Source organism: Melozone crissalis, unplaced genomic scaffold, assembly GCF_028551555.1.
Source record: "Melozone crissalis strain CALT ecotype California unplaced genomic scaffold, PUWL_Pcris_2 ptg000018l_1, whole genome shotgun sequence".
NCBI lineage: Eukaryota > Metazoa > Chordata > Aves > Passeriformes > Passerellidae > Melozone > Melozone crissalis.
The window spans coordinates 7,555,119-7,570,000 of record NW_026535796.1 but is presented as its reverse complement, the minus strand read 5'-3'; the positions used below and the strand labels follow the sequence as shown (position 1 = coordinate 7,570,000).

At 36.9% G+C, this 14,882-nt stretch overlaps 1 protein-coding gene across 7 annotated transcripts in view; it reads left to right on the top strand.

Annotated features, from left to right (window-relative positions):
• The window catches only part of SOX6 (SRY-box transcription factor 6), a 370,323-nt gene that overhangs the window by 129,373 nt on the left and 226,068 nt on the right, over positions 1-14,882 (top strand). For 6 of the 7 annotated variants that reach the window (XM_054275401.1, XM_054275399.1, XM_054275402.1 and 3 more), the window contains exon 3: positions 11,324-11,573. In XM_054275401.1, the coding sequence (XP_054131376.1) occupies positions 11,328-11,573 (246 nt within the window). In that variant the 5' untranslated portion in view covers positions 11,324-11,327. The remainder of the gene's footprint in view (positions 1-11,323; positions 11,574-14,882) is intronic. The other variant, XM_054275398.1, reaches the window with a different exon arrangement.

Genomic DNA, 14,882 nt, shown 5'->3' with positions numbered 1-14,882 from the left:
CATGGTAGTGAGGATAGCTGTACCAACTAAACCTGCCTGCAAATCTGTGTGTATGAAATGTGTGTATCACGTTCTGTATGGCGCTGCCTTTGAAATTGTTAACAGAGCCCTCCACAAATGTCCATGAGAAAACGAAACTGTTCAAATCTGAGTTTTGAAGTAATAGTCTGCATATATTATGCACTGTTTACTTGTCTATTATAAATTATTACCAATAAACATAAGTGGGGAACGATTACAAAATATAGCCCTGAGCAAAAAAAAGTGACACTGTTTGAAAAGACAAGACTCCCTTACAAATGCAGATCGTGTGTTTTATCCTTAATATATAGGAAAAAATGGGTCAGAGATGAAAACCACTATAAGGCACCGTATATTTCAATGGTAAACATGCTGCATCACAAGTTATAAAAGGATATCTCAGCCTTTTAGCTAAAATAACTTGCAGGGGATCTAACTGGATGTGCAGGGTAATTGTAAAAAATATTTAAAATCACTGACAATATTTTAAAGTCTGCATTTTAGACCATTGGCCTTTTTACTTTCTAATTTTTTGGAAACAACTTCATCTGAGCCTTTGGTTTGTGTGCTGGCTTGTGTTTTCTTTTGTACTCCGATATTTGTTTTTCATTATGTTCTTTAACACATTTAAAATTACTGACACTGAACTTTGAACACGCAGAAATGTGGAGCAATTCCGAGCCTGAGCACTCTTCACCTTTACCCTTATGATTGATTTTGATATGCATGTTTCCTTCTCAGAGAGCAGATGCTGTATTCTGTAACCTTCTGAGGAAGTGGGATAGTGGAGGGTCCTCAATTACTGCAGATTACTTCTTTTTAACACTTCTGTGGTGCGTTACAGAACTGAAACCAAAAGACAGGGAGAGTTTGTAGTTTGCTTTGCAACTGATGCAGTTTCAGAGTGCTGCATGCAGGGACTGCTGCTGCTTGATCTCTTCAAGCTGAATAGTGAAGGGGTGTAAGTTTCTCCTGTGATGATTACTTTTTAATGTTCTCTGATTCTTTTTAGTGCCTAGTCCTTAGATACCTCAGTGAATTCCTTAAAAAATACAGAGCTTTATTTGGGAAGCTGGTTAGTATTAAACAATTTATTTTTAAAACTAAATAACAGCTAAAATATTTGATGTTAAATATGTCATGCTAAGGCTTTGAATAAAAAAGTCTTATTATTTCAGGCTTTTTTTAAAGTCAGTTAAAATTGGTAGATATTTCACCTGTGTAACTGGTGAAAGGATAGGAGGTTCAAAGTCTCAATAAATTGAACTTTAAATTGTTTGCACTTAATAGCAGCTGATTACCTTAATTAATAGAGGAGAAAATGTTTTGTTGTACTTTATTTGATTTCTTAGAGTGTTGTAATTATTTATCTTTTTTCTTCATATTTTTGTAGTGAAGATAATTAAAATAAAAAGAAAAGCAGCCCAAGCAGTGGAGAGTTTGGGGGGAATAAGAGAGATGTTACCACCCTTGTTCTTGGCCGCGCTGCCCATCAAATAAGGGTATTTCTCAAATATTTCCTGAGTAGATTTAGCTAGGCATATAATCTTTTTCTGCTTCTTTCTCCCAGTAGTAGCTGCAGCTCTCTGGTGAATGAGGTGGCTCCTGCAGGGGTCTGTGAACACATTTTGGGGTTCCCATTGTGCACACAGGTGATGATCATATTGCATAGACCTCAGTCCAAAACAAAGCAATATTGTGCACAATGCTGCCTTCTAAAAGCCTGTTTGTAAGGACCCTGAACTAAAACCAGAACTTCCCAAAGTTGCACAAAAATGGGCATTGTGTCTAGTTACGTTTTATCTGATCAAAGTACTTGGGCCTTTAAAATAGTTTTGGGGTTTTCCTACCTTCCTTTCTTCCTCTGTTCCTGCTGGTTCTGTTGTGTGACTGGGTGCAGTGCACAAGAGCAACCATCCAAGGCCAAAGCCTGGGAGCAGGCTGCAGTTGGAAAATCCAGCTTTTCTGTGTTGCACCTGAGCTCCTGCGGATGAGGCACCTGAGACAAGGCACAGCAGGAATTCCTGGTCGGATATGTGGAGCTGCATCTCATCCTCTTCTGAAAGGCTAGCAATGTGTTTAAGTAGTCCTTGTACCTGCTTTAGCCAAAGGGTTAGGATTAAATCTGGCTCTGGTGCAGCTGTGCAGGGTGGAAAAAAAGCTCCTTGACCATTACTGCCATTCCTTAATAGTCCTGCAGAGAAAAGCTGATGTCAAAGACTGGGTCTTGGCTCTGCTCTTTTCTCTTCTTTTCTAACTTGCCCAAAGCTGGGGAAACCTTAAAGAGTATGTGAAGGTGATGTGCATTTTCATCAAGAAATGCACAGGAACTCTGTGTGTGTTAGTAGTGAATAGAATGTCCACACAGAAGAGATAATCCATTATATCACCCTACAGTGCAAATTTTTCCAGAAGGGTTTAAGTTTTGTTTCATTTCTGTGAACTAGATGAAAATAGTTTCCCGTGTATATATCCTACCTAGGACACTCTTTTGTAGTTTATAGGATGCCCAGAGCTACTGTAGATATAAAACAATTTCTAGTTATTAGATCTCTGCATCACCAAAATGCAAATTTCACTCCTGAATATGTAGGCCACTTGCTGAATAACCTCAAGAAATATATGGTGAAAATGCTATTTTTCATGTATTCAGATTACCTCCTTCAAAGGTTTTCCTCAGTTTTTAATATCCTGAAAGTCCCAGTTCTGAGGCAGACTGCAGTTCAAACTTCATTTTCAGTTCTTAGAGTGAAGTCATTTAAATAAACAAATAAAAGTGGCACGTCATGTGTAGCTTGTGCCAAAGTACGCCGTGTGCCAGTTAGAATTAATTTTTATGAAACCTCACATATATGAGTTTATAATAACAACAATACAGATATGTATGCTCGTCCCTAGCAGCAGCTCTGCTGACCCTTGCAGTACTTTAAAGGTGCACGAGTAAAATCCCAGCACAGTTCTGACCTGTGTTTATTTTTAGTGTTTCATGAATCACCTCCTTTCGCCATTTTTTCTATTTTATAAATAAATCTTATTGCTAAATTAACTAGGATATTTGATAGTGAGAATAAAATCTCTCATCTGAATCTCTCATATTTCTTTTTTTGCGTGTGTGTGTGAATAGCCAGATGGAAGTGTTTACCCTTTAGAGAATTTTAGATCTGATATTTTTTGTTACATTTTGTTTCTTCCTGGTAATTGTGTTGGCACTTTGCTGATCTCAAGTTGTGTGTTATTACAATGGAAGGTGACAATTTGATTGTCTTCAGTTGGAGAAACAAGCAATTTTATACTCACTGAGCTGTCAGGTAACAGTACTTCACAATACTAAGAGCTCCTGGCAATGTGGTTTGGCACCTATATTTAAGTGCTTTGGTGCTTGCATAACCTCTACTGAATCAGAAATGTTTTGCCTGCTAGAAATGTTTTTAGGCTTGTAGTGTAAGGTTTTTATTAAAAGGAAAAATCGGTAACTGAGCTGCAGAGCCATTGTTTTGTGTTACAAGAGGTTCTAATTTGGTGCTTTAGTGCAACAGGCTACAGGTGAGCCTGAAACTGATACTTCATTTCTCTGTCTGCTGGGCTGTTTGGTTTGACTTAGAGCTGAGAACTAAAAATACGGAAAGGAGGGAGTAGGAAATGGGAGGGGGGAAAGAAGTCTGGCTGTATTGATATTTCTGTTCTGAAATTCAGAGAGATGGCATGTGACCTTTCACACCTGCAGGATTGAAAATTAACTGTTTAACTCATCACATGGAATTTCAGGATACTCCTGAAAATCTATCACAGGAGGGAAATAATATAAGAATACTGCATCTTACCATTGGACCATGTTTCTAGCAGAGCCTTTAAAGCCTTTAATGAACCTTTCAGGAACTTATGCCCACCAGGTCTAAGTGGGATCAGGAAGATTTTCAGTTATTAGAACAATTTCTTAACTGTCTTTTTAAGGAAGGAAAAGAAAAGTATTTTTGTCTTCTGTGTAAAGTCTCAAAGTCTAAACATGCTAAAATAAGTTTTTCTTATTTTAGTGCTTTTAGGCATCATTTATCAAAACCATTTATATAATCATTCAGATAAACAATTAAGTAATTCTGATCCATAAAAATATGTGGATTAGTGCTTATTTATAGCAAGCATTGTTTTCTAATTTTATTGTTAAGGATTGCTTTTATTTATATTGCATTTTCTCTTACTTGCTGCCTAGAAAAGCAAATCCTAATAAGTTGCTGATGGATAAATTCTTGGCACGCTCACTCTTGTTCCCATAATTATTGGTAAAGATAGCTGGAAGTCAGTGCTGCCTTTTTTTTTTTTTTTTCTTTTTCCAACAGTAAGAAATTGGATATCCAGAGACACATGGCCCAGTCATAGGACTTTAAAGGCAGCCATCACTGAGAAGCTAATACCAACCAATTAAACAGAGGTGGTTACGTGATGTAACATTATCAGGAGAAACAATTCATGAGTCAAAGCATTCCAGGGCATATGAGCTCCAGTCCAAAGAACAGTCTCAAGCTGTTTAAATAATGTGACAGCAATATTGTCAGCTAAATATAAACTATAGAAAATATTAACTACTGTGACTGAAGATGAGCACATCCCAGGTGCCAAGTGACCATTCTTTCACTGCTCTTTTACTGTCTTCAATGTGGGTTCGTTCACCTTAGGCATTTTCAGTGAAAGCTTCTGGTAGGGGATAAAGAGAATGGAGTATTTAGCTTGCTAAAAGGATAGGTTGTGTTTTTGGCATTTGTGAATCCAAACAGACATTTTGGATTTTCACTGAAAAGTCCAGAGGGGTTGTGAGGCTGTTTTGGTGTGTCCATTTTGATGCTTTCAAGAACTAGGTAAAGAGACAAGAGCTCATTCATTAATCCTAGTAGTTCACCGTGGCTGCATGGCTGGGAAGGTCACTCTAATGGCAGAACATAAGAAAATGACTTTCCAAAAAATTCCAAGATGCTGTTCTTTTTTTTCCCCTCATGGTTTTTTTTTTTTTTTTTTTTTTTTCAAAGGGGAAGAAATACCATAAAAGTTCTTCCCTCTGAGCTTTGAGGAAGTCTGAATCTGAAGTCAAACTTTGTGATTTGGATTCGTATCTATTAGCAGAAGGGTAATTTGCCTGGATTGGAAAAACAAATGCAAGAATAGCTGAGTGTGTATCTTGGAAGCCGTGGGTGTATTGCTTAGCTTGGTGCTTATTTCAGCCAGAGATTTGGGTGCTCAGTTAACATTTTAGCTGTCATTTCTTGAATCACATTTGCTTCCACTCCCCCTCCCGCCCTTTTATTTCCAAGGTGGTTCCTGCGATTACCATAAACTCTCTAATCTTGCAGTGCTGTTTATGATCTATATGTAACTAATTCATGTAGAATTCCTGCAAAATGAAGCCAAGGAAGAGCTTGAGGGAGTTGAGTTGATTGGCCTGAGGCCTTGCTGTGACTCAGAGCCAGGAACAGAAACAGAGATTCTCTCCCATTGCAGCCTTCTCGAGCTATTCGGGCTTTGTGCAGAGGGATTTATGTTGAGGTGTGGGGCCCCAGGAGTGCAAAATCTTTTGCTAACTGTTCAATTGTGCTCCTAATTCTCTTTGTAAAGAGAGACAAGATTTCATAATTTTAGGAAATAGCTGTTTATTCTAAGATGGCATCAAGATTACAGCATTAGCTTTACAGTGAGTTACATTGCTGGGTTCTGCCTACACAACATTATTTTGCAGGGCAGAACTGCAAAATTATTTTGGCTCTTGCCAAAACACATTCATTTTTCTTTAAGTCTATCTGAGCTATAATGCATCTAATATACCCCAAAGCTACAGGATGATTTGTGAGGGAGGGTCCTGTGACAATGTTTAAAATTATGAGAGGAGTATGCACATTTTAAAACTTGGGAAGGGATAGGATGCTGTGGCTGATTTTTTTTTTTAATTTTTTTTTTTTTTTTTTTAGTTATGAACACCAGGTTAGCATAAGAGTTTAGAAGGAAATGCTTAAAAGGTTATGAGTACTTCTAAAAATGGTTTCTTTTAATTTATTTAGTTGTGGAGTCACCAAAGCACTTAGACATGTGCTTAACTTTTTGAAACTGAGTAGTCCAATTTGAAATTAGTGGACTGCTTGCATACTTACAGTTAATCATGCACTTAAGTACTTTAATCTGGCACTTTGGGGAAAAGGAATGGAGACTGTTCATAAAAGCTCTGTAAGGGAATATATTTCTAATCTAATCTGATTCCAATCTACTGTTGGAGCTGTAGACCTGGGTTATGTCTCTGCTGCAGTCACTAAAGCAGGATGAATTAGTCCATCTGAGCACCACGCTACTGTAGTTGGAGAACTATCAGAAGCAAGCTTGTTTAAAATTAGTTTGGATATCTGAGCATTACAAAGCAGTCATTTATGTGGCTGCAGTGTAGACATGCCTTTAGGTTTATGAATGCTTTGTGAGGGTGGAGCAGAGCAGAAGCGAGAGTCCCCAGCCAACTATAAGTCTGCTTTGTCATCTATCTGTTGTTATTGCTCAGTTTATATGTTTTTGGAGCAGTGTCTGGGCCATTGCATTGTTGTTATCTGTTGTTGTACTTCGTGGCTTGATTCTGAAATGTCTGGCAGCTGAAACTCTACATCTTGCCTTAATTTCTACTGTAGCATTTAATCATTTGAGCAGTCAACAGGGATGGAAGATTTTTCAGGTTTTGGAAGCCTTTCATGTCAGGACTACCAGCTAATTGTTTTTAAAAAGGAGGATATGAATTTTTGAAGAATTTGAGGAAAACCTTAGACAAAAAAAAAGTATTAACATTTGCATTTAGAAAGGTATAACACACTGGATGTAGGAAAAAAAGAAAAAAACAATGTTTTGTCAATCTGACTGGCTGTCTTCTTTCGGGCAGAGAGAATTTCTTCTCTGGTTTCAAATAAAAAATCAGGTCATATTTATAGCAAGTGAAGCTCTTTGGGATTGTGTTCAGGTTTTTGTAGGTAAAAAAAACCTGTAGCAGTTCAATTTTAGCTTTTCTGCCTGAGGTTGACTGAAGTTGGGGTCCAATCCTTTAGGTTTACTGACCTTTTGATAAATTATCACATTTTGTTTATGTCTCAAATTCAAAATGAGGTAGAATTTATTCTAGAGTTGGAAAATATGGATTAAGATATTTTTAATTCTCAGAATCCAGTAGGTGATAGGACTTCAGTTAATTAGGGCCTTTTTCAACCTTTTCTCATACCCATTAGATATATTTTCCACCTTTAGTGATTGCTGTGTTCAGCTAATCTGTCAATTTAACCAAAGCAACAATTTCACAATGTAGTTTTCTTTCTGATTGTGTGCTGTGTAATCAATATACTGATATAATGTGAGTGTAATTTCCTCTCTTATTTTATCTCCACTGCACAGTATTATAAATAAACAGCTAAAAAAGAAAAAAGAAAGAAAAGCACCAAACAAATCTGTTGCATCTTCTTTTAAGATTGTACCACTGTAGACACTTGTTCTAGTAAAGTAGAATTGGACCCACTTGATTGCATTTAAATTTTTCATGCTTCAGCAGTTTGTCTGGGAGCACAGTAAAGAAAACCCCCCGAGCGAGGATAGTTTAGAATAATAGAACTTGATTTTGTGTATTATAGCGGCACCATTTGCGCTGCTGTAGTTAGGGTTGTGTCAGCACTTCCATTATAAACCCCTGTTTGCAGGGGTTATAACTAGGGAGATATTTTTTATCAGAAACTTTTTTTTTTTAAAAAAAAAAAATTCATTCCAGTGAGTTTAATTGATAATAGCAGAAAAAAATAAAATAAATTATAATGGAAATTAGTAAATTTCTGATACATTTTACAAGCCTTATTTATTATGAATATTGATTTTTTTTTTTTCCTCTCAGCAGGGATTTTAGCAAATGCATTTTGAATATATTAAATATAAAATTGGGAAGTTGTTATGGCTTAAAATTTGACTGCTATTCATGCTCATATTTTAACATTGAAATATTTTAACACAACACGCTGCTCTACAGCTTAATTTTATCATAAACATAAACTACTCAACTGGGCCAGAGTCTTCTCCACTGGAATTGAATGAGACCTTGGAGTTATTGACTGAACTCTGCCTTTTGACCTGATGGAATCATGTGTTCAGAATTCTCCCAAATGGCTGGATAACACCCATCTGCAGAGTTTAAATTTGCTCTGCTTTCCTGATTGCAAACCTAGGCATAACTGGACCCCCTTAGAAAGCCATGTGAAAATGAACTATATTCACTGAGTTAATGATTGTGCTGGCAAAAGCATGTGGAGGGTTTAATCTAACAGGTCCCTACACATCTGTCCCTCTAAACCCAATGTTTTTAATCTAACAACCAGAAAGTTACTGTTAAATCTAGTTGTTTTAACAAAGCTTTGGAGAAAATAGGAGTGAAACACACCCCTAAAAATTATGCCATGAGAAAAGCAAGTGCCTGGGAGGCCTGCCTGAGCCTGTCTTCCCTTCCAGGCTCCAAGACTGTAGGTGACTGACTAAAGTGCAGCATGGAAGGTGTCTGTCTATTATGCAGCAGTGGGGAGAAGTGGTAGGTGGGGCTAGGAAGCACTTGAACCCTACCCTTGGTCTGTTCTCTTGCTACAGTACAGAAAAAAGTTGCTGGGCATGGCTTGAGATTATTAGTCGGGGGGACTTCTTAAAATTTTATTTTTAATATTAACAAAGTTCCTTTATGTAATCAACTTTTGAATGGAGATGTTTATTGAATTGTGTTTAAATCATCACGAATAAGAGGAAGGTATATTAGTGTGCGTGTCAAGGAAAAAAATGCTTCCCTTACAGTGCACTACAAGTAGATAGCTTTGCTGAATGGTCACTTGGGGAAACACCAAAAGCCTGTTTATGAAATAGAGGTGAAGCCTTTCTAGACTAATTATATTCAGCATGTAATTTCTAAACTTCAGTCTGAATTTTGATTTTCAATTAACATTCCCAATTTGAAGATAATTTTCTATTTAATGTAATTGCAGGAAATAATTTATTGGCTGATTAAGACTGAGGGCCCAGCCTTCCTTAAGAAAACAGTCCCTAACAAACCAGCCTTTAAAGCCAACTCGTAGCTTTGGACAGATTCAGCCTATTTTTGCAGCTGCAGAGTTGTGTTTAATTAGGATTGTGCAGTATTATTCATTGGTGCAGTTTGTAGTTGAAATTATTCTTAAGAGACATTTTCATTTCTAGTTTTGTGTCATGATTAATTTATGGTGAAGAAACAGCCATAGCTCTTGCTTTACACAGAAGCTCGTTCAGTATGAAACAGGAATGAGATCTGTTGAGAAGGTGAAAGAAAGGAAAAACCTTTATTGTGACTTTCGGTTTTCATGTCGGGTTTTCAAATTGCGCGAAGCATGACTTTTATTTTCATGTGAGTGATTGCATTAACGTGACTACTTTAATGAGAAAAGGGAAAGCAACCTTTTATTTTATCTTGGATCACAGCAATTATGAGCCAGAACCTTTTGAAGTGCACACGATAATGCCGGTTGCTGAACTCTTGGCATGTTCTCTGTAGCATCAACACAAATTCTTTAGCATAGGAAGAATGCAACGCACGGTTTAAATTCCTCGGTTCTGCTTGTTGGCAACACTCATGTCAGACTCCCACTTACACTTAGGCTTCCCTAAAGAAAACACAAACCTTTTTTTCCCCCCACCAGTATCGAGTTTAAGAGGCAGGATTATCTCTATTTACAGAATAGTTATTCTAAATAGGTATCAGTGTTTTAATATGTTTCAGAGCACTTCAAAGCTTGTAATACTTTCATATTGAACTGTACATAATTAGATTAGTTGATCCTATATTAATTTTTTTTTCACTGTAGGATACTAAATCTGAACTCCCTCATTAATTGTGAGAAATTTAGCATTAGCTGTTAAATCCTATGTGAAACACAGGCTGCTACATAAAAACTACTGTTTAAATTGGAATTAACTTAATTATTTTTCTTTGCACTTGATATTTCCTTCACTGTAATATTCATGAAAGCATGTGACAGATTTGTAAATTTAACTGTTAGTCTCAGATTTCCAGACCCTTTAATCAGTATTTATTTGTCTGTAGAAACAGTACTAGCAAGTTAATGATTTGCTAATTTGAAAAATGCTCATGTGGTTTCCTATGTTAACTGATTTGTGCATTTTTAAAGAAATGGTATGAAATCAATTATTGTTAAAAAGCAATTAAGGTGAAGATCTTATTCCTTAGTTTCTCAGCAATTTCGGTGTCAAGGATATTCTGGAGTTACTAAGACCTGGGAAAATAACTAATATATTTTAGCTGTCTCTTTTCAGGTTTATTAATGATTGTTTTAACAGTTGCAGTTAATCTTACTAGAAATTTTAAATGACAGTGTTTTCAGATTTTGAGTTGAAGTCAGTAATATTTTCATCTAAGTGCAGAAACTGTGGTGAAAGCTGTGTTTGCATATGAGATGGTAGTAAGAGGCCATTATTAGGAAAAGGCATTTAACATAAATCAGTGCATTTATTCATTGCACTTTTAAGTAATTCAAAGTATTTTATTGAGCTATATGCTGTACTTCGTGTCTAATATGAAAAGAAACATAATTATTTTAGGTTTTTAGTTTGAAATGTAAAATGTTACTAAGGTATTATCCATCCATTTAACAAACCTTTTAGGTTTAGAATACTTTTCACATGAGCTTCTCTAAACACTTTCTGAAAGGTAAAACTGGGCAAAATTTTAAACTGTCTAACAGCAGTACAGCTTTAAACAAACAGCAAAAGGACTCATTTAGCAGAATTTGAAATGTATTTAAAATTTATTCTCATATATGTAGAAAGCATCTTCTGCTTGCAAGGAATGAGGTCATGTAAGCATGATGAGCTCTCTCCTTTAAAGGCTTGCTTGTAAGCTTCAGGTTGCTCATGGGAGTAAGAGTTTAAAGAATTGAGCTCATATAGAATCAGCATGAAAATACCAATAAAATCACTATTTTCTTATGACTTGAGAAAATTATATTGTTTGACAAGTCTAAATGTATAGAATGATGCCATATAACTTAACCCTGACCTTGTCTTGGCATCAAGGAGTACTTTTCCTCAGCGTTTTGGGTCCAGATCCCCAAGCCTGTGCTTTTTAGAATACTTCTGTTGACTGCAGGTGATTAATTTGTTACTGTTCCAGGCAGGTGTGATGCACTTAAAAGACTGTTCTGAGCTTGATTTTTTTTTTTTTTTTTTTTTTTTTTTGTCACTGAGCACCAATGTTTTCTCTTTGTCTCCTCCTCTTGTCTCGCAGAAGAATGTCTTCCAAGCAGGCTACCTCTCCATTTGCATGTGCAGCTGATGGGGAGGAAACAATGACCCAGGACTTAGCACCACGAGACAAGGAGGAGGTTGGCAACAGCGACCAGCACGCGGCCCCTCATCTGCCTCTGCACAATGTCATGCACAACAAACCTCACGCCGAGGAGCTGCCCTCGACCCTGGTCACCACCATCCAGCAGGACCCCGAGTGGGACGGAGTAATCTCAGCCCAACACAGAATGGTGAGTCTGGCCATCCCCACGGGGGCCTTTCCGAATCTGGCGCTGTGAGAGATGGCTCGCTGCCCTTTGGGAAGGCGTGTGCAGGTGTAAAGCTTTTTGAATGCTAAAGCGTCGGCAGTAGATCAACATCGTATGGTGTAATTGTAAATTACAATTGTATAATTTACTTAAGTATGCAGGTCTATTTGAATGAGGTCATTTGATGAGTTCACCTTCTGAAAGGAAATGCATCTATTTATCATGTTTTCATTCATACCTTGATTTATGTCATAACCTTTCTAGCTCATATATCCAAGCATTAATTTCTGACAGGGGGATGTAGCTCACAACTGTTTGTCATCTGCAAAGTGTTGTGCTGAAGGAAGAAACTTTAATGAATTTTTTTTACTCGTCTTTCAGAAATAGGACCTACCAAATCTAGATTATTGCATCTTTACACAGCAACAAAGAAGCTGGCATTTTAGGTGACACAAAAGAAACTGGCATTTTAGGTGACACAAACATCCTACTTTGCTTTTAGGAAATTGCAACTTTTTGTGGAGGGGAAAGGTGTTTATGAGTAGCTAGATCACCACTTATACGCAGGTGATGTTGGAAACTATCAGAATTATTATCTCTATTCTCTTCAACAGCCTAAATATAATTTATTTAGTGGTTGTAGCTCTGTCTCTGAATGCCCAAAACTCTGCAATAAATGGGAAGGCTGAATGGGCAAAGCATCTTAGTCAATTTATTTTTCTTGCACATGTTCCTCAGAAACAGAATTAAGGTATGTGGAGCAGCCAGGTGTTCTGTAAATTTAGAACATCATAATTCCAGACTCTCTGGAAAGTGACTTTCAAAAACCTTAAATTCAGACAGTTAGCTTAAAAAGAATCATTTGCATTTTTATAAAATTTCTCAATTTCTATTAAATATCTATGATCAGATTTTTTTTTCCAGCAAATCTTTTTTTTTTCCTGTACAAATCAGCAGATTTTAATAATATTAAGCACAATTGCAGATTTTTTTTTAGCACCACTAACAATAATGGATTTATTTCAAATTTGACTAGATACAATAATTCTAATGTATTCTCTCAACAGAGATACCAGAGTTCTCTGTGCACACTGTCATGTCTGGAGTTATTTAAATAATAGCACCACAATAAGTTTTATTTTGTTAATCTAGTGTTGGGTTTTTTTCTTCTTAAATCCAGTTGATTCAAGAGATCAAACCAAACCAGAAAAATGGTATCTAATCTGTAATGCACAATTAAACCCAGTGCAGAACTTTCTGTCAGGTCTAAAATATTCTCAGGCATTTGGATGACTGTCATGAAGAAGACAAAACTTCCACCGCAAAATCACTTCCAAGAAAAATGATTATAGATTAGTGATTTGGAAAGGTAGATTTTAAGTTGTATTTATGGCTTACATTCAGAATTTTGGACCGAGAGTCAGTCTTTTGCCCAAGTTATGCAATAAGGGCATTAGAATAATTTAAACTTCTGTGTTATCAGGAGGACAAGCTGCATTCAGACTAGAAAGGACTGATCCAGTTTGTTGATGGAAAAAGTTAATCTGTGAATTCATCAGCTACTCCTCCATTCATTCAGAGAGGCAGGTGCACTCCTGGAATTTTGATATTAGGACACTAGTATCATAGATAAAATTACTCTGTGTCCTAGAGAGAAAGGAACTCCTAGATCCCAGCAGTCCTTCCATGCATTTTTTTTTCTTTTTTTTTTTCTTTTTTTTTGGTTCGGCCTGTTCCTTGGACCTGGAGTGAGGTGAAATGGTTGGCCCTTGTACAGTGTGATCATTTGTGCTCACATTGCTCTGGAGGGGTTTGCAGTCCCGGTGGCAGAGAGCAATCTCTGTTTCCTTTCCTCGTGCTGCACTGTCATGTCAACACTCGCTGTGCCTCTGGACAGGCACGAATCACTGCACAGCCTCTCATGTTTCAGAACAGGTGCATAAACTTTGCTTGAGGGACTTAGCACTCTGCCTGTCCTATCTCCTTTTTCCAGTAAATATTCCATGTAGATGAATGTCCTGAAAATCATTAGCAGTTTCCACAAGTCCCTAGGCTTAAATCTGGCGGTGGATATATGTCAGACTTATTTCACAAGCTCTCAGCTAAACCAAATGGATCTTTTTTCTTCCCAGCTCAGAGCTGGGTCTAATTTACAAGGCTTGGCTACCAGTGAAGACTAAGACATGTATTTTGGTTGCAATTAAAAGAGCTCTAAATGTACAGAGCAAGGTCCAAGTGTATTTACAGTTAGGTGACTTAGATAGCTTGTGAGATCACAACAGTGACGTGGGGAAATTTTTTTTTCTCCTTGAGGGACTCTCATTTAAGTACCTTGTTCGATTTTTCATGATTTTTTTCCCCTCACTTAAATATGTTCTTTATGAGCAAACATTTGAGCCTATATTCATTGCAGAGAGTTTCTCTGAAGTATCTCAGTCAAGCAGGCATTTATATTGTTAAGAAAGAATTTAGAGAGGCCTGCAACTATCCTGATGAAAACATGTTCATACTCCTTAGAGGGAGGAGAGATGTTTCTTTCCAGAAAGACAGATTCCAGAAGGTGAGTTGGGCAATTCTGAGATAGGTGCTGTGGCAGCGGCCACTTTTTTACTTAATAAACCCAAATTCCCAGAAGGTAAGCACTTTCTGACCTTTCCCAGACGGATCCTTTAGAAGCAGATTTGAAGAAGCACCTGTTCATAGCATTTACTTTGAAAGTAAAGACAGTAGTGCTGTCATTAAAATGCATCAATAATGTGTGTTGTCTGCTTAAAAGATAGTAAATTCAAAGAATGCTGTGTCGACATATGGGGAGGAAAAATTTCTCTTTTATCTGGTATCTAATTAAGAGCACAATCCTGCATCCTTTCTGTCCTTAAAACTACTAAGGAGTTCACTGGAATTTGAAAGAGCACACAGTATGCATCATAATTTGCTACGAGGGCTGTACAGATCTCAAATTTAGAAAAGATACCGTAGGAGGGCAATTTTAGTGAAAAAAAATTGCATTTCTACCCAACATTTATGGCATGCAGCACTTTCTGTAATGTAAGATACCTTTAAACTACATTGTTCATTATCAGAAAAAAACCACACTGGCTAGAAATGTTTTCAAACTTTCACTCCCTTTTGATATCAGGCATTGCTTTCCACTGAGTCCTTTGTGTATTCTGAATGTCTGGAAGCCAAAATATTTTGTTTTAACTCATACTCTATAGTATTTCCCAGCTGTGTACTTATATGGTGTAATAAAAGGATTTAACAAATGGGAAATAGCAGCTGCATTTGGAA